The sequence below is a fragment of the Boleophthalmus pectinirostris genome, unplaced genomic scaffold (assembly GCF_026225935.1).
Source record: "Boleophthalmus pectinirostris isolate CB_2022bp ecotype Guang Dong unplaced genomic scaffold, ASM2622593v1 HiC_scaffold_5, whole genome shotgun sequence".
In the NCBI taxonomy this organism is placed as follows: Eukaryota; Metazoa; Chordata; class Actinopteri; order Gobiiformes; family Gobiidae; genus Boleophthalmus; species Boleophthalmus pectinirostris.
In genome coordinates, this window is record NW_026571404.1 from 31086621 (window position 1) to 31110410 (window position 23790).

Here is a 23790-nt window from a genome sequence, read left to right on the forward strand (position 1 = left end):
TGAGACGTGCAAAACGACGACTTGGTCCCACCTCTGCTTCAGTGAGATCTAAGAGGAAAAATAGAAAGGATGTCCAAACTTTTGACTGGTAGTAATTTTGCTCAAATACATGAAACATATGGGCACTATATTACGCAAAATTAACTTGTGAGCTTGTAGTCATGTTGGATTCTTGTTACTTCATCAAAAACATACCTCGAGTTGAGTTTTGTTTCATTCACACATCCTTCTCTTTTTCAGTCTGTCTACATCTCCAAAGCTCTGTTCCACCTTGTGTTGTCATGAAGCTTTTCTGCTACCTTTTAACTTTAGTTCAATAGAGATGGGAAATTCTAGGGCTGAAATTATCCAAATGATTTTAGAGAAGGTGCATGGAGTTTAAACTCACAGTAGAACACTTTGTTTTACATGACACATGACATCGCAAGGTGGAACAGTGTTTTCTGTTTGAAAGAAGAACTCAGACTAAACATACAAGTTTTGTGTGTTAAACATGTGTGAATGAAACAAAACAAAACTGCAGGTATGTTTGTGATGAGGAAACTAAATTATAACATAGAGCAGTAAGTAGCGTCATATTTTATTCATCACGGTGACATAGTTTTGCAAAGGTGAACGCACAACTCTGCTCTTTGTGTTTTTGGGTGGAATGTGAGGGGTCAGTAGAGCCTGTAAACTTTATAGCTGTGGTGAAAGGACCTCCAGAGAACACAGGGTGGATGTTGCAAAGCCCTGTCCACACACTGATTACAAAAGCCCAGATTTATAACACGACCAGACGAAATAACCACTGGAAAAAGATGGCTCATATTTGCGGAGGTGGAGAAGAGGCCAGTGGGACATAAACAGGGGGATTAGCCAATAGCTGGTGTGAATGGTCACCAGTAAATGTCAGATTTTAGGTACTTTTAGGTCAAATATTTATTTAAAAGTTAAGTTGAGTGCGATTTCAGTTAAGGTGTTTGTTTTCCCTGTATTAATTCAAATAAACTAGTATTAAAACTAGATACTAATTTGAGCAGGCAATGATACTAAAAAAGTCACATTCACAGGACAGAAATAAACATCCTGAATAGGTTTAGAATGATCTTGAGTTGTATCATACCATGCCAAACAAAGCTTTACAGCTGGCTAAAGTGCTGTACACAAAAATCGAATAGACAAGAACATCCATCCATCCATTTTCGTCCGCTTATCCGGGGCCGGGTCACGGGGGCAGCAGCCTAAGCAGGGACTCCCAGACTTCCTTCACCCCAGACATGTCCTCCAGCTCCTCCGGGGGGACCCCGAGGCGTTCCAAGGCCAGCCGAGAGACATAGTCCCTCCAGCGTGTCCTGGGTCTTCCCCGTGGCCTCCTCCCGGTGGGACATGCCCAGAACACCTCCCGAGGGAGGTGCCCAGGAGGCATCCGAAACAGATGCCCGAGCCACCTCAACTGGCTCCTCTCGACGTGGAGTAGCAGCGGCTCTACTCCGAGCTCCTCCCGTGTGACTGAGCTCCTCACCCTATCTCTAAGGGCCACCCTGCGGAGGAAACCCATTTCAAGCGCTTGTATCCGCGATCTCGTCCTTTCGGTCACTACCCAGAGCTCATGACCATAGGTGAGAGTAGGAACGAAGACTGACCGGTAAATCGAGAGCTTCGCCTTTCGGCTCAGCTCCCTCTTCACCACAACGGTCCGATACAGCGACCGCATCACTGCCGAAGCTGCACCGATCCGCCTGTCAATCTCCCGTTCCGTCCTTCCCTCACTCGTGAACAAGACCCCGAGATACTTGAACTCCTCCACTTGAGGCAAAGACTCCCCACCCACCCGGAGAGGGCAAGCCACCTTTTTCCGGTCGAGAACCATGGCCTCAGACTTAGAAGAGCTGATCTTCATCCCAGCCGCTTCACACTCGGCTGCAAACCGCCCCAGTGCACATTGCAGGTCCTGGTTCGATGAAGCCAACAGGACAACATCATCTGCAAACAGCAGAGATGAGATCCTGTGGTCCCCAATCCGGCCCCTGACTGCGCCTAGAAATTCTGTCCATAAACACAATGAACAGAACCGGTGACAAAGGGCAGCCCTGGCGGAGTCCAACATGCACCGGGAACAGGTCTGACTTACTGCCGGCAATGCGAACACAGCTCCTGCTCCGGTCATACAGGGACCGGACAGCCCTTAGCAAAGGGCCCCGAACCCCATACTCCCAGAGCACCCCCCACAGGACACCACGAGGGACACGGTCGAATGCCTTCTCCAAGTCCACAAAGCACATGTGGACTGGTTGGGCAAACTCCCATGAACCCTCGAGCACCCGATGGAGAGTGTAGAGCTGGTCCAGTGTTCCACGGCCAGGACGAAAACCACACTGCTCTTCCTGGATCTGAGGTTCGACTATCGGCCGGATTCTCCTCTCCAGTACCCTGGCATAGACCTTACCGGGAAGGCTGAGGAGTGTGATCCCCCTATAGTTGGAAGCACACCCTCCGGTCCCCCTTCTTATACAGAGGGACCACCACCCCGGTTTGCCAGTCCAGAGGTACTGTCCCCGACCGCCACGCGATGTTGAAGAGGCGTGTCAGCCAAGACAGCCCCACAACATCCAGAGACTTAAGGTACTCAGGACGGATCTCATCCAACCCCGGAGCCTTGCCACCAAGGAGCTTTCCAACCACCTCAGTGACTTCAGCCTGGGTGATGGATGAGTCCGCCTCCGAGTCCCCAGCCTCGGCCTCCTCCTCGTAAGACGTGATGGTGGGATTGAGGAGATCCTCAAAGTATTCCTTCCACCGCCGGACAACGTCCCCAGTCGAGGTCAGCAGCTCTCCCCCGCACTGTAAACAGTGTTGGCGAAGAACTTCTTCCCCTCCTGAGGCGCCGGACGGTTTGCCAGAATCTCTTTGAGGCCGTCCGATAGTCCTTCTCCATGGCCTCCCCGAACTCCTCCCAGCTCCGAGTTTTTGCCTCCGCAACCGCACGGGCTGCAGCACGCTTGGCCCGCCGGTACCCGTCAGCTGCTTCAGAAGTCCCCCGAGCCAGCAAGGCCGGGTACTCAGCACTGCTGTTCGGCCCGTAGGCCGACATCACAGTGAGAGACCTGTCCCCGACCCGAAGGCGCAGGGACGCGACCCTCTCGTTCACCGGGGTGAACTCCAACACACAGCAGCTGAGCTGTGGGGCAATGAGCAGGCCCACACCAGCCCGCCGCCGCTCCCCGCGGCCAACGCCAGAGAAATGGAAAGTCCAGCCCCTCTCAAGGAGTTGGGTTCCAGAGCCCAAACTGTGCGTGGAGGTGAAGCCAACTATATCTAGTCAGTAACGCTCAACCTCCCGCACAAGCTCAGGCTCCTTCCCCCCCAGCGAGGTGACATTCCATGTCCCCAGAGCTAGTCTCCATGTCCGGAGATCTGGTCGTCGAGGCCCCCGCCGTCGACTGCCGCCCAGATCTCTCTGCACCGGCCCCATATGGCTCCTCCCGCGGGTGGTGGGCACATGTGAGGACGGCCCCACGTCGCTCCTTCGGGCTAAGCCCGGCCCGGCCACCAGGCGCTCGCTGACGAGCACCCACCCCAGGCCTGGCTCCAGGGTGAGGCCCCGGTGACGCCAATCCGGGTGACGTAACTGGCCTCTGTGTTGCACTCATCATAGGGGCTTCTGAACCGTTCTTCGTCTGACCCGTCCCCCCGGACCTGTTTGCCTTGGGTGACCCTACCAGGGGCATGAAGCCCCCGACAACATAGCTCCCGGGATCATTCGGGCATTCAAACCCCTCCACCACGATAAGGTGACGGTTCAAGGAGGGGTAGACAAGAACAATTGCAGTACAAAAAAAAAAATACACATGTTTTTTAGTAGTTGTATTATGTTTTTGTTTTTGTTTTTTTTTGTAGACAAGAACAATTGCAGTACAAAAAATACACAATACAAACATAATACAACTACTAAAAAACAGAAAACAATAAGATACTCAAAAACAAAAAGTGTACATCACTTGTTAAAAGCCAGTGAAAAATTGTGTGTTTTTAAGAGCGATTTAAAAACAGGTACAGACTCTGCCTCTAATCTCTAATGGCAACTGGTTCCACAGGCGTGGGGCAGCAACAGAAAACGCACGGTCCCCACAAAGCTTGTGTTTAGTCTTTGGGACGGCGAGCTGGAGCTGTTCTGCAGACCTGAGAGTGCGAGAAGGGGCATAAGGGTGGATCAAGTCAGCGAGGTAGGAGGATGCTAGGTCGTGCAAACACTTAGAAGTAAATAAAATAATTTTTAAATCGACTCTAAGACACTGGGAGCCAATGGATGGAGCCAAGTATAAGAGTACACACACTAGTATACGACCATGGACCACTATGAAACCTACCTGGACCACTGAGGGATTACACAGATATAAGGCCACATGGGAATATAAAAGAAAGTACTATGATTTACTGCTGAAAATCACATTCTACTGTTTTTATTGTATTTTTATTATCATTGTGTTATCAGAATCAGTTTTGAAATTTTAGTAACTTGACAACATTACTGTTTTTTGTCCTATGACCTGGCAACCCAGTGTGAGCCGCATATTCTGCTTTCTGATTGGACTAAAAATGCTCACATGTTGTTAATGTAATTTTTTTCATTTTTTAGTGAATTGCAAATGAGCTCATATTATAATTGTAACAGTAAACAGTAAAGAACAGTAAAATGTTCACTGCCATATTTGAAGAACAGCTTGCTAATGTTCATGGAATATATAGTTGTTGTCTAGTAGTTGGTTTTTCTAACTGCATTTTGCACATTAAACCATTTCACCATGACACCAGTTTTGGGATGTCATTCTGCTTATATTCATATATATATATATATATATATATATATATATATATATATATATATATATATATTATATATATGCACATTTGAAACATATCCATGAGCAGTAGTATTGGAGAGCAGAATATAACTGCTAAATTCCATGTATTTCACAATAGATTTTAACGGTTCAGGGCAAATCATCTCCCCCGTAAAAAGACTGGACATTTGGTAACTATGCCAATTCAAATAGAGTTTTCAATTTGATTACAATATATCGTGCTGTCCTAATATTGCAGTCACAGTAGGAACACACTGTGCAACCCCATTCTAAGTTCACATTTGCAGATAATGTCATCCATCTGATAAATGTTCTTATGCAGGTTTGAATGCTCTGAAAGCTGAGGAGAAAGGCCAAGGCTGCAGTTCGTAGTCAGAGGGAGGATGAGTTTATGTCCCACTGCGCTCTGGCCTTGTCTCCTCCACAGAGATCAGGCTCAGCAGAGGAGAGCTCACAGGAAACCATCATGGAGCACATTCAAATTCTACTCCCTGTGATTCAGCGGGTCATGTACGGCCTCCTGCAGCGCTCATCGTCACGGATATGAAACACAAATCAGGCTTTATTACATCCAGAGGCCTGCACACTGTGGCTATACATTTTCATTAAAGATCATGTTACTGTGCAAAATTTTACATTAGTAGCAAGTTGGCAAACAAACCGTAACTTTTCCCCCAAATATATGTTTAAAATGTTATGCTTAATACTTCTCTTAAAGTTACAGTGTGTAACTTTCAGGATGTGGTGCATCATCTGCATGATTCCATGGAAGTAGAAAGTTAAAATCAGACTATATTAGGCTATTTTTTCAGACCAAAAGTTTGTTTTCATACCTGACCTTTTCGACTGCTCACTGGCGGTCTTGTGACAGTCTGCTGTGATGTGTATGGTCAGCCGTCACAGCACCATCTGCAGTCTGACTTCTTCAGAACACTATCCCAGGTGTGTGAGAGTAAAAAGCCCCCTCGTCCTGGTTTATTGTCCTGGTGGCACTTTTCTTTATTTCGATCACCTCTTTAATCGAGCGACGATGTTTGTTGTCCTCTGTCCAAATGATGTTTGCACCTGGGATACTGTCCTGAGGAGGTTTGACTGCAGAGGGCTAAAATCTGTATAAATCAGCTGACCAGTCACAGCAACATCATGTGACCACTCTGAGGAAGACCGCTAGTGAGCAGTTGAAACTGTCAGGTATAATAACATAAATTATCGGAAGACCACATTAACCTCATTGGACTATGGATTAAAACCATACTTCAAAACATTCTCCAAAGAGAGAGATACGTTTTATGCACTACTGTAGAATACTATAGCCAAAGGAACAACATCTCTATGGAACCAAGCCGCAGATAAAGGTCCTCTTCCAGACCAAATAAGAGACAGGTTTGTTGAGTCAACCCAGTAGTTGTCACAGAATTGTAAGGCCATTGCACTAAAGTTTTTTTAAAGTTACCACGTGTGGCTTTAAGTAGAAAAACATGAAGTATTGGCATTGGAGCTTGACGATGTAGCCTGTGCTCTTGAAGGTTTAAAAAAAGCTACTGTCACAACTGAATCTGGGCTGGAGTGGCTTAACCTGCAGATACAGAACACAAACAAGTTTTTCTCATTGTCAGTATTTGAATTTCCCCTTGGGGATGAATAAAAGTATTTCTGATTCTGATTCTGATGGACAGCCTCATGCGAAAAGCTGTAAGCAACTACAGCCCTACACTGATTCATGATTGGCTGCAGGAGTTGGAGGTTACATAGTGAGTCCTTTTAAGTTTTCTGGTTTTAGTTGTTGGATCTGGCAACCAAAAGGGAGTACCTCATCTTGCTCTCTGATTGGATAAATAGCTCAAGAACAAAAACACAAAATGACAAGATAAACAGCCCAGCCAAATGTTTTTAGAATTAAGAATCATTATAATTGTTATCAGTAAAACAATATTTAAAGGTCCCATATTACGCAAAATTGACTCTGTGAGCTTTAAGCCATGTTAGGAGTTGTGTTTTGTTTCATTCACACATCTTTATTAGTCTGTCCACATCCCCAAATCTCCAAATGCTCTGTTCCACCTTGTGATGTCATTCAGTGGTAGTTTTCAAGTGCTCAGCTACCTTTTGCCAGTAGAAATCGGCAATTATCCAAATGATTTTAATGAAGATGCGTGGAGATTAAAAACACAGTGGATCACAAGGTGGTACAGTGTTTTTGGTTTGAAAGAAGAACTTGAATATACAGGATTTGTGTGTTAAAACATGTGTGAATGAAACAAAAAACATCTCCAGGTATGTTTTTGATGAGAAAACAACATTACAACATAGATCAGAAAATGGCATAATATGGGCCCTTTTATTTTGATCGTGTTTACCAGGGACACCTGTAGATCTTGTTACAAAATTTGCAATAAAAGTCCTTCACACCCTCCCTTTAATCAAGAAACTCAGCACTAAAGTTTTACACTGTATATGATGTGTGAGATTTGGGGATGAATCATACTTGGACTGGCTCTTTTGCAGTCCAAACACAGTGTTGCTATGGCATTGTTATGCACAGCACCATTGATTGCATTAGTAAAACCTGTCAAGAGTTTTGTGGAGGGCTGAGGAGCAGTGGAAGTCACATTTTCCAGGCTGTGTGCTGGGGGTTGACAGGGCTGACTTTTATGACCCTGAAGAAGACAGTATTGCCAGTGGGTTAGGTTGGTGCAATGGGAGACCAATTATCAGTCATGGGTATATTTTTATCATGTGTTAAACTGCAGAATACTGTATATCTGTATTTAAAAGGGGCATTGTGTAGCTTTTCTGGTGTAGTGAAACAGAGCAGAGCAGTGACATACCCATAGAAACAAGCACGTGACATAACTCCAACCAAAAAGTTACATACTGGTAGTTTAAAATGTATTTCGTAACATATTCTAGTGTAAACATGGGACAAAGGATTAAAAGAGCATTTTGTTTGTTTCACTATTTGTTATGCCTTTAATTACTATTACTAATTACTATTACTATTATCACTATGTACAGATTATTTTGTACTTTCTGTGCATTTCGAATTGCTTAATGAAATACCATACTGTATTCATTTGATTTTGGGAACATAGCTGTATTCTGATTCATCACTTGGAAACTATCTGAGAATTTGTTTGCTCGACAGTAGGCGGGTACTTTTTATTTAACCATCGCTACTATTTGGTTGTATGTAATGCACCACTAACGGGGCTAAATGATATATTAATCTTTTCCCAAATCCCGTAGGAAGAAGGACAGTAATGTTTTTCCCTTGATAAAATTCACCAAACATTCTGTTTCGGGCTTTAAATCCTCGATCTCGCTGCCAACACAGAATGTATGGCTCTTCGCTGACTGGCTGGTGCCCGAACTCGCACTTCCTGGGTTCTTGCAAACCATCTAGTGTATTCTGATTCCTGACCTAGTTGCTGGAGAGAAATGAAATTGAGCGGAGGCACTAGGTGGCGCCAGCCTGGCTAGTATTCTGAATGCCAACTAATGAAAATAAAATAACTACTCTGAGTATGTTTACCCTATTATTACTTATTATTATCCCATTCTGTACTGTTCTATATGGAATTTTTTTAACCAATACTTTATTTTATGGCCAATAACCAACAGGCTCTAATCACACTTATGTCACAAACCAGGAAGACATTTGGAAAGAAGTGATTACAACTTCAGCGGGCTCTGTTTGCGGTAGTAAGTCTGACAAAATCTAGGAAAAATGAGAGAATGGCCCAGTTTTCTTCATCTCCATGTCATTGTAGTGTTTCATTATGTTCAGCTAATCAACAGTTACAACCATACCTCAGTTTTCATAATTTCCCCACTGACAGACAACTCCAAGCGAACTGGGTACAGGCGAATAGAAGAGATGAGGGCGTCAAATTCAAAATTATTCCAAACAGCACATACGTATGCAGTCTTCATTTTACCGTTTCTGACATTTAATTGAATGGCTTTTGGTCAACGAGCCCAGGGTCGGTAACTACACCGGAAGTTGTAATCGCATCTTTCCAAACGTCTTCCTATCCTAGCCTATATCGCAAATATTGATACCGAGTTCACAAATTGACTTTTTCTTTCGTAAAAATAACAAAATGTATTGATCTGGGATATAAAATAGTTGCATAATTGTGTAAATATACAGCAGTGCTTTTACCCATCTACCAATCTGTTCAAAAAGATCAATCTGATAAGCACAAAATGGGAACGACACATGGGCACACAGAAAGGAGCTACGTCTCCGATATCGGAATGATGCAGATGTCTGGGAAAACCCTCTGATATCATGATAACCCATCCCTACTTTCTGTTACAGCGTATGGACCAAAACAAAAAGAGATGATTGTATGTTTGATTGGACGCAGTTGACGTTGGGGCAGAGGTGAGGGAGTGGTAGGGGTCAGGTCGGGCTCTGAGTGTGCGAGGCTGTAGCGGTGTCCAGGCGCTGATGCACAGAGCTGACGTCTGTTGGACCTCTCCACATGCAGATCATTAGGGCCAGTATTACTCATACAGGGGCCCGGGACAAAACTCTCGGACCCCCCCTCTCCTCCTCCTCCTCCTCTCTCCTTGTCCCCTCTGCCCACTTTCTCCCTCCTCTTCTCCTCCTTCTCCCTCTCCTCTGTACCTCCAACTTAAACCCCAAAACCTGCAGCCAATGTAAAAGTGATTAAGAAAACAAACCCGTGCTTGCAGGGGGAGTCTGGCCCACTTTCAGTTGGAGAGCACATTTCCTAACCTTCTGCATGCTGCGAATTAAAGATTATTTCGATGTGTCGTATCAGATAACCATCTCTGCATGAGAAAACTTTTCAGATAAAACGGCCCTTTAGTTTCGCCGATGGAAGGATTGTGTCAGCTGAAATAACTACTTCGAATCCTGGTAAACGCTGTCGCCCACCAGATGTTTTTGACTTATCCAGTGAAATGACATTATAGCCGAATGGACAGAGGTAGAGGGATTTCTCAGAATGTTTTGGCCACTCAACGAAACACACATTTGCGTCAAGCTGTTAATTTGACATATTTTTATGACAAAAACTAAAACATTTCAAACTCGATTTCAATAGTTCATGGTTTGTACGTGAAATAGATTTTGATAGCACAATGATGACAAATAAAACTAAACTTTTTCTGTCAATAGAATGTATTTTCATAACAAAATATTAGTACGTCCTTTAAAATTCCACTGCAACTTTTCTGATGGAAGGTCTGCCATCAGCCTTTCTCATGGAGATGTTTTGCTTTGCCTGGGATGTTACACAATATGGCTTTAAACAAATATATGTTGTATTTATTAAATTACAGGTGTTTATATTTCTCAAAACTTAAGTAAAAACATGCATTATGTCACATGAGCTCAGTTCTCCACAGATTTGATGTGGCATGCTTGTCCTTGGAGAAAGTTAGGTTATGTTTACACTGTATCACTATATCGCGTTCAGACACATCGTTTCTGTGTCCGCAAGCCTTCCCTATCCACACAGCTTTGAGCATGTGTTTACATTTTACAGAAATGAAACTTAAAACCGCATGGCTCATTTGCATAAACTAAGCACTCAAAAACAGCTCACTATTGTGCGCTGATGCGGTTCAGCTTCTGTCGGACTAAAGGACATGACTCAGTGAAATATGAGTGTTCTCTTTGTGACAGAGGGGTGTTCTACTGATGGTGAGTCTGTTCTGTGCTTCTATCACGTTGGAGATGGTTCATGTGAAACTTTTCCGAGATTATACATTTGCAGGTCATATGCATAGACGTATATATGAATGGACATATATTCTAGCCACTTAGCGTTTTGGCGGTGAATTACTGCAGCGCATAGAACTCCATCAGCATTTTCAGGCGTCCCTACGGTGCCGAATCAGTTCCGTACTCAGATGACTTCATGGGAGCTGGCAAAACCAGATTGTTCTGTCTCTGGAGCCGCTTTCAATTGGATTAGTGTGGACGAATACGTACTAGTGTGGATGGGGCCTTCAATTAACATTAATATTAGAACATTCCTGTGAAAAACATTAACATCTACATGGAATTAAGCAAGTGACAGTCCCTCTACTAGAAAAGTTACACAGTGCACTTTTAAGACTGTTGTACCTGTTTTTTACTATCTTGAAACATGAAAAAACTAGTTCAAGAACAACAAAGTTATATCTCATTTTTCACAATCTTCAACCCTAGAGTGGAATTTTGCCATTGTGCAACAGTCATGGTAACAACAACTGGCATGCTAATGGCACAGAGCAGATCAGTGTGTTGATTCCCAGACATCACAATGCTTTATAATTAGATGCAGACAGTTCACAGCAGACTTATCATTTATTTTGACTTCTCTAATCATAACTATTGTGTTATTTAGATCATTTTGGCTTTTGTTAGCATTATAGTTGCTAGGTACTGGAACTGGAATTACCTCTACACATGCCATATCTGCTGCCTGTGTCCAACTGGGAAGTAAAATAATAAACTTCACAAGGGGAAAAAACAACAAAAAACATAGGTACAATTTCAGTAAAATCTTAACTGCATTGTGTAACTTTTCTGGTAGAGAGTCTGCCACCTGCTTGACTCCATGTAGATGTTATAGATTTTCCTGGAATGTTCTAGAGCATCATGGGTTGTTTGGTACTGGGCTGCACAGAAAGAATAAATAACTTAACAATATTTCCGTTTTATTTATTATCTGAGTCTGAACAATGTTTTATTTTGAAAAATGACAAAATTTTCTCCATTACATCCGTCTATGACTCACTCTTGCTTGCTTATTTCGGTCACGTGATACATTAATGCTAATATTAAACCCACAAGCTGCAAAATGAGTAAAAAACAGACGTCTTTTGAAACATTTATTATAATATTTACAAAATACCACAGTTCTGTGTTGGTCGTATCATTTTATTTTGTCGTATTTATCCGCCACACCTTAAAGTCTGGTCTGTGAAAATATTGTCTGACATTAAGCCAGTCCATGGCGCAAAAAAGGTTGGGGAACACTTTTCTAGAGTATAACATTTAACTAAATTATTGGAGACAAGCAGGCCACATGACCAGGCACATCACAAGTTACAGGTTAGATCTATGGAGAAGGGGGCCCCCTCTCAGTAATGATGCATGTTTTTGTGGTAGTTTTGAGAAATAAAAACCTCTATAGTTGAAAAAATGCAAGATTTATTTGGTCAAAAGTGCCTAGTGTAACTTTTCTGGTGGAGGGTCCATCACCTGCTTGCTTCTATGGATATGTGAGGTGGTTTTACAGCTCAAAAATCCAGAGAAAAAAACACATTCTGACTGTGAGCGGGCTTGCCTCTCCTCTGATCTGACCTGTAACTTAATCTGATTTGGTCTCCATAAAGACAGAAAGGTTTAATACCATTCTGTGAAACATTCCAGACAAAGAAATAACATCTCCACGGAGCAAAGCATTTAGAAAAGTTACACAATGCACCTTTAAATATAATGATGTTAACTGTGTCATATACTGAAAAAGTGCTCTTAACTTGTCATAAACACTTTAACAAAAATCTAAATAGTTACACTGGGCCAAATTGATAATGACAAGCTTCAGCAAATTAACAAATTTTTGGTTTCTTCTGGCAAGCAACGCCTCAGTTTCTGCTGGTATGTGCGCTTGGCTTTTAGGGAAAATGCGTCTATAGTGGCCTACATAAAGCGAGCAGCATGACATCATCGGACGGGCCCTCCCAAAATCTTGTCCTTGTGTTTTCGTGGACTGTTCATAATCATCTCCCTCGCGAGAATGGTTGGGGTAATTGAACGCAGATGGAATAGAGGAAAATGTCAATTACGCAACTGCTCTTGGTGCCAGAAAGCATGTGTAGAGCTGCGCTGTGTGATGTATTATAGATGTATGCGTTTTGGACGGACACACCCAGCTGTCAGCGGCCATTACTTTTATATAACATTAAACTAAATCATGGCGTTTTCTTTGCTCGTTGTGAAGTTTTACTTGAAGAATGGGTGACACTTTATATGAACTATGTCTAACTAGGTTTAATATAACATGAGGGCAGAGTTAATTTGCAATGAAGGAATGGTAAACTAAAAAAAATGATTCAGGGTTTATGACTACTTAAAGCTCCATTCTGTAAATTTTCTGGTGGAGGGTCTGTCACTCGCTTGCCTAGAATGTTCCACAATATAACATTAAACAGTTCTACCTTACATTTATTCAATTACAAATGGTTTTATAGCTCAAAAATACTTAGAAAAACAGGAATTCTGACTGAGCGGGGTTGCCTCTCCACAGATCTGACCTGTAACTTGGTCTGGTTTGATCTCCGTGAAGATAGAAAAGTTTAATGCCATACTGTGAAACATTCCAGACAAAGCAATAAAGTGTCCATGGAGGAAAGCATTTGTCTTCACCAAAAAAGTTACAAAATGCACCTTTACCTAATACCCCTAACTCCTTAAATAATGGCACTGTAGCTGATTTTTACTGCCTTAAAAATGTGAAAAACAGAACAAGCTCATTTTAAAACAGTGTGTTATGTAATAATCGACTTTTTATGGCTTTTAATGATCTTCTCACCTTCTCATTTACCCTCCCGAAGTTGTATTCAGAGTGATTCATACAGTTTTGCGTCATCTTCATTCTCAATTATTCAAGACGTCAATGCTCAGATCAACCCCTGTTTTTACTGCCACTAGTACACCCCACTGCTCTGTACTTCAATTTTATTTTCTTAATCAATGATGAACTTCGCAATTCTTTGTTGTGATGACGTTCACAGTGATGTCAGCTCCCACTGGGCACTGCAATTTTCCAACTCGGAAGTCAGTGGATTTGTTTCTTTTGAGAAGTCGTTTCAGATCAATATTGTGGTTTCAAATGTCCAGATTATAACACTGATCAAAAACATACCCAGTGTTGTGTTTGGTTTCATTCACACACACATTTGAGAAACATTGCATTGTATGACGGTCTAAATTTCCCAAGAACAAAATGCTCTCTTTGGTTCAGTAGCGTAGAAATTCCAGAGCTGAAATTACCCAAATGATTCGAGTGAAAGTGTACAGTTTAAAAACGGAGTGGAGCACTTCTTGTATTGCCGCTTAACATTGCAAGGTTTTCTATTTGAGAGAAAAACTCAGCCTAAATATGCAGGGTTTGTGAAAAGTGTGAATGAAACAAAACACAACTCCAGGTATGTTTTTGATTAGAAAACAGCATTTTAACATAGTGATTTTGTCTTGTTTCCTTGCCCATACTAAAAATGTTTTGTTTTGTTCTCCAGGCCAGACCGAAGGGAGAGGGTCTGACTCCGTACCAGGGGAAGAAGAGGTGCTTTGGGGAGTACAAGTGCCCCAAGTGTAAGAGGAAGTGGATGAGTGGAAACTCCTGGGCCAACATGGGGCAAGAGTGCATCAAGTGCCACATCAACGTTTACCCACACAAGCAGGTACGGGCAGCAGGGGGTAAAGGGCACTGGGTCAAATCTGTGGAAAGGCAACCCCACTCACAGTCAGATTGCCTGTTTTTCTAGGTATTTTTGAGCTATAAAACTACTTGTAATGTAATCAATCAAAGGTAGAGCTGTTTAATATCATACTGTGGAATACTGCAGGCAGAGCAAGGGACATAACCATAGAAACAAGCAGGTGACCGAATCCAACTGAAAAGTTACATAGTGCACCACATAGTCTATCCCTCCCAAGAGTGCATCAAGTGCCACATCAAGGCCCACAGATCCTCCATCAGGAAAATTACACAGCACACCTTTAGTCAATCATAGAATTGAATCCCCAAATTTGGTACAAGTACGGTAATGTTGATGTTTCATTTCTATGGTAGGGGGCGCTACAGTGTACACTTCCATACGCTTTATAGTATTATATTCAGACCAAGATCACGCATTAGTGATTCAAATTTCTGCACGATTGGGACTAAGCATGTGCATGTAATATTAAAAAAAAAAAAATGGGTGAGAGAAACACAAACATGGATAGCTCTACTAGCTCAGCCAAGCCCTGGTACCTCTACACAGCAGAGGATGACGCTCACCTCTACGATGAGGGCTTCAACCCTGCTCTGCTCTGCCCCACATGGTCAAGAGCCACAGGAGACCCAACTGGTGTCTCCCAAAATCCAACCCCAGAGAACAGAAGTCTGGCTCAGGACCTTCCAACCAGGGTCCAAGGCCTTCCACCCCTGGAGGAGAAGAGCGCTCGGGTCAGGATGCTTTGTGAAGAGTTGGAACGGACAAGGGCTAAAATTGCAGATCAGGTCCAAATAAGCAATTCTTTGGACCTCAAGCTTAGGTCTCAGGAGAGAGTCAACCAAGAAAAAGTTTAAAAAAACTCAATGATTCTCTCCAGAAGACAAACAAGCAGCTGCAAGACCGATGAATGCACATAAGGAGATCCAGTACCTGTACAACTCTATAGTACAGGAAAATGTGCAGCTCCAACTCCAAAAAGGTCAGGAGTAAGATTCATGATTTGGAGATGCAAGAACTCAAAGCTTCTCTCCAAAAGAAAGACAAAGTGCTGGAAACTCACATTAATGCATACAAGGAGATCCGAAATCTGTATAACAGTTCGGTTAGTTCGATCGCACCAGCAAAGTCCTTGAAAAGATGAAGGAAGACTTTAAAGCAAAGGACAATATAATGGCTGAGATGAGAAACACAAACAGATCGGATCCAGAGGCCTGCAGAGACTCTCAAACCACTGGTCTGGAAGTTGGTGGAGATGTAACCCACAAAGACAATGAGAAACTGTCCAGGAAGGTGGAGGAGCACTCTTCTCAGCATGAAACAAGTTTCCTGAAGTTTTGCTGTGAAAGTGATAGAGCTCAACCATCCAGTCCCCCAAAAGGAGCGGCCGAACTGAAGGAGCAGAGGAAGGTGCTCCAGCGCTACTACCAGTGCAACAACCAGCAGTAAAGCCCCTCCAAACATTACCCTTTACCCTTTGCATTATGAAAAGCATTATGATGTTCTCTCACGTTTATTGTTTCATTTGTCAAAACTTGAATTCACATGCCAGTCACTGCAGTCATTTTATTTTTATTAATTTGTAAATGTTGAAATATATAGATCTAGTCTAAACTGTGGAACATTATAAACAACTCAATATCATTTCCATGAAGACAAGCAGGGGGCGGATTCTCACTAGAAAGATTATGCAGTGCACCTTTAAGTATCTGCCGATTCCCAAGATCAACTGATACCAGAGCAGAGACTGAAAACTGCATTAACTTCCAAAACGAAAATAAGATCCAAATGTGTTATGGAGCTGTTATTTATCTCTCAAGTAACTACAGAACAGCTTTGAATAAATAAAAGTTCAAATATTATGAGACTTTCTAGGCCAACTGCAACCAGCGATTTGTCTTAATCCATTTATATGTCCAACCAGGATATCGTCTTAACTGAATCGATATCAGGGAGCCGATACTGAAAACATCCACTGAAATAAAATAAAAAGCAGAAAGAAACACTTTAGTAGCTAGTTTGTATCTATAATGACTCGGAAGCAGGTCAAATCTTATCGTAGTAGAGAAAGATTACAAAAAAATCCTCACTAGTACAAAGAAAAAGTACCACAATAAATGTTGACTATTATTGTTCCAGCTATCAGGCTTAAGATCATTCGCATGGGTAAATGGATAAAGATGTGTGTTGTAGTTTCAGAAATGATTCAAAGCAACCAAAAGTATCAAAAAGTCATCCAGGTTTATTCAAAGGGGTTTTGTCAGTTGACTGTATTTGAAGAAGGAAAATACACAATACACAATACTTCTTAATCCCATATTCAGCAGACCACCTCACTTAGTTTCCATTATTAAAGGTCCTATATTACACATAATTGACTTTTGTGAGCTTTAAGTTGTGTTTGATTGTTGTTACCTCCTCAAAAACATACCTGGAATTATGTTTTGTTTCATTCACACACATTTGAGTAACCTTTTTTATTGTTTCAAAATGCTCTGCTCCACCTTGAGATGTCATGAAGTGATAGATTTGAAGTTAACAGCTACCTTTTACCTCAAGTTCAGTCGAGATTGGCAGTTCCAGAGCTGATTCTAGTGTTTTATGTTTCACCAGGTATGTTTTTGATGAGGAAACAACATTATGACATAGATTAGAAAATAGAGTAATATGAGATTCTGGCAGGGCACGTCTTCTTTAATCCAGAGTTGCCAGGGCTGAAGGGAGAAGCAGAAATTGTAAGGGGATCCCCAGTTGCGTCGGGTCATCAAAAATATGATTAAAAGTTAAAATCCAATACACATGGGCAAGGGGGTATAGGAACATAATACAAAAGTTGTTTATTTAGCAAATACATGCCTGTTACGAATCAATTTTACAATGTGATCCAGGCTTCAGGTTTGGACGGGGGGTACGAGCTGGCTTCCAGGCAAAGAAGGTTGGGAAACACTGCTTTGACCACAACTACTATACGTGGTTGGCTGGTTGGTTAACAGTATGTCTATAATTTTTCTCATTTGAGCACATAATCCCTGTTAACCAGAAAACGTAACCCCAGCATACACAATGATATATGATAGCCGTTGAAGACAAAAGGACAGTTTACATAATTAAGCCCTGAGCTTGTCTAAGCTCTGTGCAGATGTAAACATTTGAACCAACTTTTTGAGTTGATTTTTCCATTGTTTTAATGTTTGAGGGAAACAAATCAGTATTCGACTAAATGCTGTGCTGGGAACTGTTTTGATGTTCCTCAGAAATACAATAAAAACATAATTATTGGACGCAATTTTGCTCCAAATGTTGCAAAAACTGATTGTCCGACCAAGATTAACAGAGTACAGGCTGTGTTGTGCATGGCTGCGTATCATCGCTTTATCCAGATGGCCCTGTTCAATAACTAGGAGAAGCCCTAATGCTGTGAATAGCTCCAGACCCATAAAGAGGAATTTCAGAAACGAATGACACCACAGAACTGGAGGACTATTTACTGTAGTTATTTAAACTTGAGTATACATTTATACAGAGAGCTTAGTTTGGCTTTGGGCTACAAGAATTCTCGACATAGTTTATAATATGAGCCGGTTTAGTGCGACGCTGTGGGCTGTTCTCAAAGGGAGGGAGCAGGGGGCTTGTCTGTGGAGATGTTTGGACCCACATGAGACAGAATCCCTGTGTTTTCATCCGTCACAGATATATTTACCTTCATCGCTCCATCTTTGATATTTATGCGTTTCCACATTCTTCCAATTCCACTTCCTGAAATAAAATTGTGAAAGAGCAGCAGCCCCACAGTCGGGATACTCAGGCTGCTCAGGATTCACTGCATTAACACGTACTGGGCATGAAGAGAGTAAAGTCCAGCTGGAAAAGTACTTCGTTGTAGTAGTAGTAGTAGTAGTAGTTGTCTTTGGTTCAAATTATTTAAGATAAGCTATACTTCAATGTTTTCATCCTATTGTTGCTAAATACCACTTCACACATTGGAGCAAAAGCATTTTTATCACAGCTTCTGATAACAGAAATAGTACATTTAAATTTTTTCCACCCGCTTTACAATTTCACGCATTATTCATCTGTTCCGTAATCTGTGGTGGCCATTAACTCATCCAACCACCATCGACACTCACGCACACCCAAAATTCACTCTAAGCAATGTGAGTGAAGTGTCTTGCCTAAGGACACAACATCAGTTTGCACTAGAGCTGGGTTGTCACACTCAAATTCACAGAGGGCAAAAATTTAAAATTGGGACTAAGTTGCGGACCAAACTAAATATTTATTGAAAAATGTCAACATCTGTATGTTTTCTCTTCTTTCGAGATATGTAATGTTAAACCTTATTTATTAAAATAAATGTTTAATAATAGTTTTGCTTAAACATTGAATCCAGAACAAGCATAATATAAATAATAAAGTGATCTCATGGGCTAAATATAATTATATCGTGTGATAAATTTTGATAAAGTTTGACATGTCTGCACTAGAGGCACTGCTGCCCCACTGTGGCTCCTGGTATTCCCAATGATTTCCCCTCCAAGTACTAACCAGGTCCAACCCTGTTCAGCCTCAGAGATCTGACAATATTGGGCATTGACCGTAACCATGTGCAGCAACATGGATTCTCAAGATATTTGTGAGTTCACAAACTTACGAGAATCCATCTCGCAGTGCGCCCGCTGTACGGTTAACGGGGTGGATGGACCAATTGAGGTTTGTACAGAAGCCAAAGGAGAAGCGCAGAGCGTTCCGTGTTTTCCGATCGTTTTCAGTGAAAGCCGTTTCAGATTGATGTGTAGAAGTAAATTCAGAGTGCTACATATATCAGTCTGGAGTGAGCCAGGTTAAATTGACCATGTGTTTCTACTACTATCAGGCCTACGGTGAGTACTACCACGGCTAGTTTTACCACCACAGATTTTGCTGCCAGCTGCTGTCTGTAGTTGTGAACTGACTGAATTACCCACATTTATTATTAAATCATTATACGTGGCATTAATAATTTTAACATTTTAGATAAATACAGTATTTTCTTACCAAAAATATGTTTTTTCACTTTCAAAATGACCACAAGCTAAATTCCCAATTATAAGCACATCCTCTATCCTCACTAGATATTGCCAAGTGTAGCACATGCTCATATGACCCCAAACTGTGGAAACTCCACGGATCATTTGTCCTGAGTCTTAGCATTGTTAACTTTATACCACACGAGTATTCCCTTCCTCTGGCTTCTTTACATACTTTCCTAAACATTACCCCACCTCCCCCTTTCCTTCTCCCTCTCCCCTCGCCTTCCCCCTCTCCTCCCCCAACTCTTTCATGCCACTGAATGAAAAGGAAAACTGGCTCCGGCCTCCCTGTGTGTCTTGTGGCTAACCTACACATAGCCCAGCGAATTCCCCGTGTTAGCCATGTCACCCACTTAGCATATTTCGCCGCGTCAGCTTTGCGTTTGAACGGGACTGCTAACCTCCCTGTCCTCAGACCCCTTCGCTCCTCCTCCCCCCTCCCTCCTGCCTCACCAAATATTCCCATAAATATACTCTATATGGATTCCACCCACTCCACAGGGCGCCTGGATAAAAATCTGGAAATGTGCCGTTTCATATGATGCCAAAAACTCATGCCAGATAATGTGGTCTTTGCCGGTAGTTGCATAAGGAGTATTTTTTGTGTTTACTTTCTCCACAGAAAGTGAATAGAATACAGGTTCAATTATAGAGACAACAGGGATGCAGATCAGCCGTGCGGTATAGTGTTTTAGCCATTATTAATTTTTGGGGGTTACATGGGTTATTATAATATCCGGTATATATTTTCGTTAAATGCATTGTGTAACTTTTCTGGTGGAGGGTCCGTGAAATGCTTTTCTGCATGGAGATGTTATTACTTTGTCTGGAATGTTTCACAGTAAGCAATTAAACCATTTTATCTTCATGGAGGCCAAACCAGACCAACTTACAGGTCAGATCTGTGGAGAACCCCGCTCACAGTCAGAATGCCTGTTTTACGAGGTATTTTGAGCTATAAAACCACTTGTAATTGAATAAATGTAAGGTAAAGCTGTTTAATGTCATACTATGGAACATTCCAGACAGAGCATCACATATCCTTAGAAACAAGTGACAGACTCCATCAGAAAAGTTACACAATTCACCTTTGAAGAAGCACTATGTAACTTTTCTGTTGAGATGGAGATGTTATTGCTTGTCTCTTGAATGTTGCAGTATGGCATTAAACTTACGAGTTTGTATTTATCAATAGCAGGTGATCAAATTGCAAAAAAATAAATATACCTACATTAGGGATGGAACGATATCCAAATCTCTCAGGACGATACTATCACGATATGCATCGCACGGTACATTATGTATTGCGATATTTCGGAAAGGCTGCTAGAGTTATAGATATTATGCTTTTTTCTTTTAAAATATCTTGACAAGATTTTGGTTTGAATTATTACTGTCATAATCCCAAGACTTCAAGTAAAAACATATTACTTATATTTTGTCTGCGCTGAAATGAATCATGGGATACGTAGTTCCTGATGTTTATTGGCTATTGCAGCTGTAAAACAATGTATTTAAACAAAGGAACTTGTGATTCGATATATTGTGGCGCCCCACGATACTATTGTGAGACTTTTGATGATATGATATGACAATATTTCGGTTATTGTTACATCCCTAATACATACATATATAATATACAATGAAAAAACATGTATTCTTGCATGTGAGCTCAGCTGGGTTGCCTCTTCACAGATCTTACCTGTAATTAGGACTGGTCACGTTACCTGCTTGTCTCCATGGAGATCGATAAATTTAGTGCCATATTGTGAAGCATTCATGACAAAGCATATCCATGGAGACAAGCAGGTGACAACCTTCCATCTAAAAAGTTACACACTGCACCTTTAAGTAACCTTTCTAGAAAAGCCAGTGGATCAGCACAGACAAAAACATATGAATTGACTTTGGCAGATGGAGATGGCTGTGGTTACATGTGCACTCAAAATCAGATTATCGTCACATTTTTGAGTTATACGCTTATTAAAATGAAATATAAACAACGAAATCATCGGAGTTCTTTCTGATCAAGTCCTTCAAATTACGCAGAGTTTGTGGTTTGCATGTCAAGTAATCTTTAAAAGTCCAGAAATCAGATAATAATGCGATTTTGGTGTGCGTGTAACTACAGCCAATGTGGAAGGGAGAATGATTGATTGGTGAGAGAAAAAAAAAAAAAGTTGGATGGAGAATATTTTGTTAGGAAGCAAAAGTAACAGCAAGAAATAAACACAGATATCATTAAACTGGAAAAACTAAAACTTAACAAAGGTAAGATGACTTGAATTAAGAAAGTTTTATCAAGATTTGTGTAAATTTCACTTGACAAGTAAAATGATCCACCAATGGAACAATAGTTTTTGTACTTCTTGCTACCCTTAAATGTGCACTGTGTAACTTTTCGGTGGGGGATCTGTTGGACGCTTGTTTCTATGGATATGTCAATACTCTGGCATGTTCTGGAATGTTCCACAGTATGACATTAAACAGCTCTATCTTACATTTATTCAATTACGGGTGGTTTTATAGCTCAGAAATACCTCTGACTGTGAGCGGGGTTGCTTCTCGACAGATCTGACCTGTAACTTGTTTGCTTTGGCCTCTGTGATGATGCAAAGGTTTAATGCCATACTGTGAAATATTCCAGATAAAGCAATAACATCTGCATGGAGAAAAGCATTTGATGAGTCCTTCAAAAGTTACACAATGCATTTTAATAATAATAATGCACTTTAATAATAATAATAATAATAATGTATCAGTTTTATATAGCCCTTTTCTTGACACTCAAAGACGCTTTACAGAGTATTATTCATTCACTTCATACCCGGCAGTGGTAAACTATTATTGGAGCCACAGCTGCTTAAGATAAGAAAAACAACAAAAACAAATCTTTGCACTTAAAATAAGAAACAAAAGCTAATGTTGCTTCAATTTAGAAAAACACATTCAATCCATTGGTTCATCCTTTTACTTGTCAAGTTGAATAAAGTAAAGTGTTCTTAATTTAAGTCATTTTAACTTACTTAGATATTGTTTTTTGCAGCGTAAAGGCCCTGTCCCTGATTTTTCACATTCTTTTGAGCAATATTTATCTTGGCCCAGTACAGATATATTATATAAACACACCTTGTGGTGGTCAAAATAAATTATCTCTGTGCTACCTGCATTTAATTAGAAAGCATTTCACTGTCCGACAATCAGGAAGTGCACATTAGCATGATAGTTAGTTTTACCATCATGGGCAAACTCTGTTCTGGTTTGAGAGTAGTGACAAGTGCTAAACTCATTGCTGTGAATGATTAGGATGCTCTGAGTGCACAAGGTAAGTGAGGAACAACTCTGGATCACTGCAAACCGTTTGAAATGAACTAGTTCTGTTTTTCACATTATTAAGAGAGCAAAACTCAGGTAGGCCAACAGTGCCTTTAACTTGGATCCCAAGAAAGAAAACAAGTAAGATTTCCTGCTAGCGGTCACATAACTAGTCATATAAAAGTGGTACTAAAGTTGTTTTGGTGAGTATGGATAATAAAGATAGGCAGGTCTTAGCGTATTAAAATAGTGGTTTGAATTAGCCCCGGAAAAACCTTTGAAAGTTGTTATTGTGCATGAAGGACATCTGTATTTGTACTCTGAGAAGTAGAGATTCCTTCATATTGAGAGGCCATTGAGCAAAGAGAATGTGTGGGCTACCACCAACTAGTCCCCAGTGGTAAGAATAATACTGATATTTATTCCACACAGATATATTTATTCTACTTCAGATATTATAATGTGTACTTTTTCATTCCCAAAACAGATATAACAAATGGGAGTTTTAAATGTTGTCTGCTCTCAGGATATTTCTTGATTGTTTTCACTATTCTATAAAAAAGTACTTATTTTTTTGTTTGTTTATGAAGTCAGTACAGTAGCTTAGGTGGTGAATCTTCATCTTAAAAACTAAAAATAAGTGTGGCAGTTGAAATCCAGCTATTGACAGTTCATACAGTTGTCATGCCAGTTTGAGTGTGGTGTGTGTCAGTCCACTAGGGATGTAACAATAACCAAAATATTGTAATTTTTATTATCCAAGGTCTCACAATAATTTCGTGGACCATCACAATATATCGAACTACAAGTCTCTTTGCTTAAATTAATAGTCATGGTGCAGAAATGGCTAAAAAAAAAAAAACAGAACTACTTAAACCATGATCCTTTGCTTCGTTTCAGTAGCCAGGCTGGCATCATCTAGTGCCTTCGCTCAATTTCATTTCTCTCCAGCAACTAGGTCAGGAATCAAAATACACTAGACAGTTCGCAAAAACCCTGGAAGTGCAAGTTCGAACACCAGCCAATCAGTGAAGAGTCATATATTCAGTGTTGTCAGTGATTCCCAAGATTGAGGATTTAAAGCCAGAATAAAG

The 23790-nt window shown here is 41.1% G+C and overlaps 1 protein-coding gene across 1 annotated transcript in view; it reads left to right on the top strand.

Moving 5' to 3' along the window:
• zcchc24 (zinc finger, CCHC domain containing 24) overlaps positions 1–23790 on the top strand; it is a 126776-nt gene that overhangs the window by 92743 nt on the left and 10243 nt on the right. Inside the window, exon 3 of the mRNA XM_020939648.2 lies at positions 14112–14276. Coding sequence (XP_020795307.1) covers positions 14112–14276 — 165 coding nt within the window. The remainder of the gene's footprint in view (positions 1–14111; positions 14277–23790) is intronic.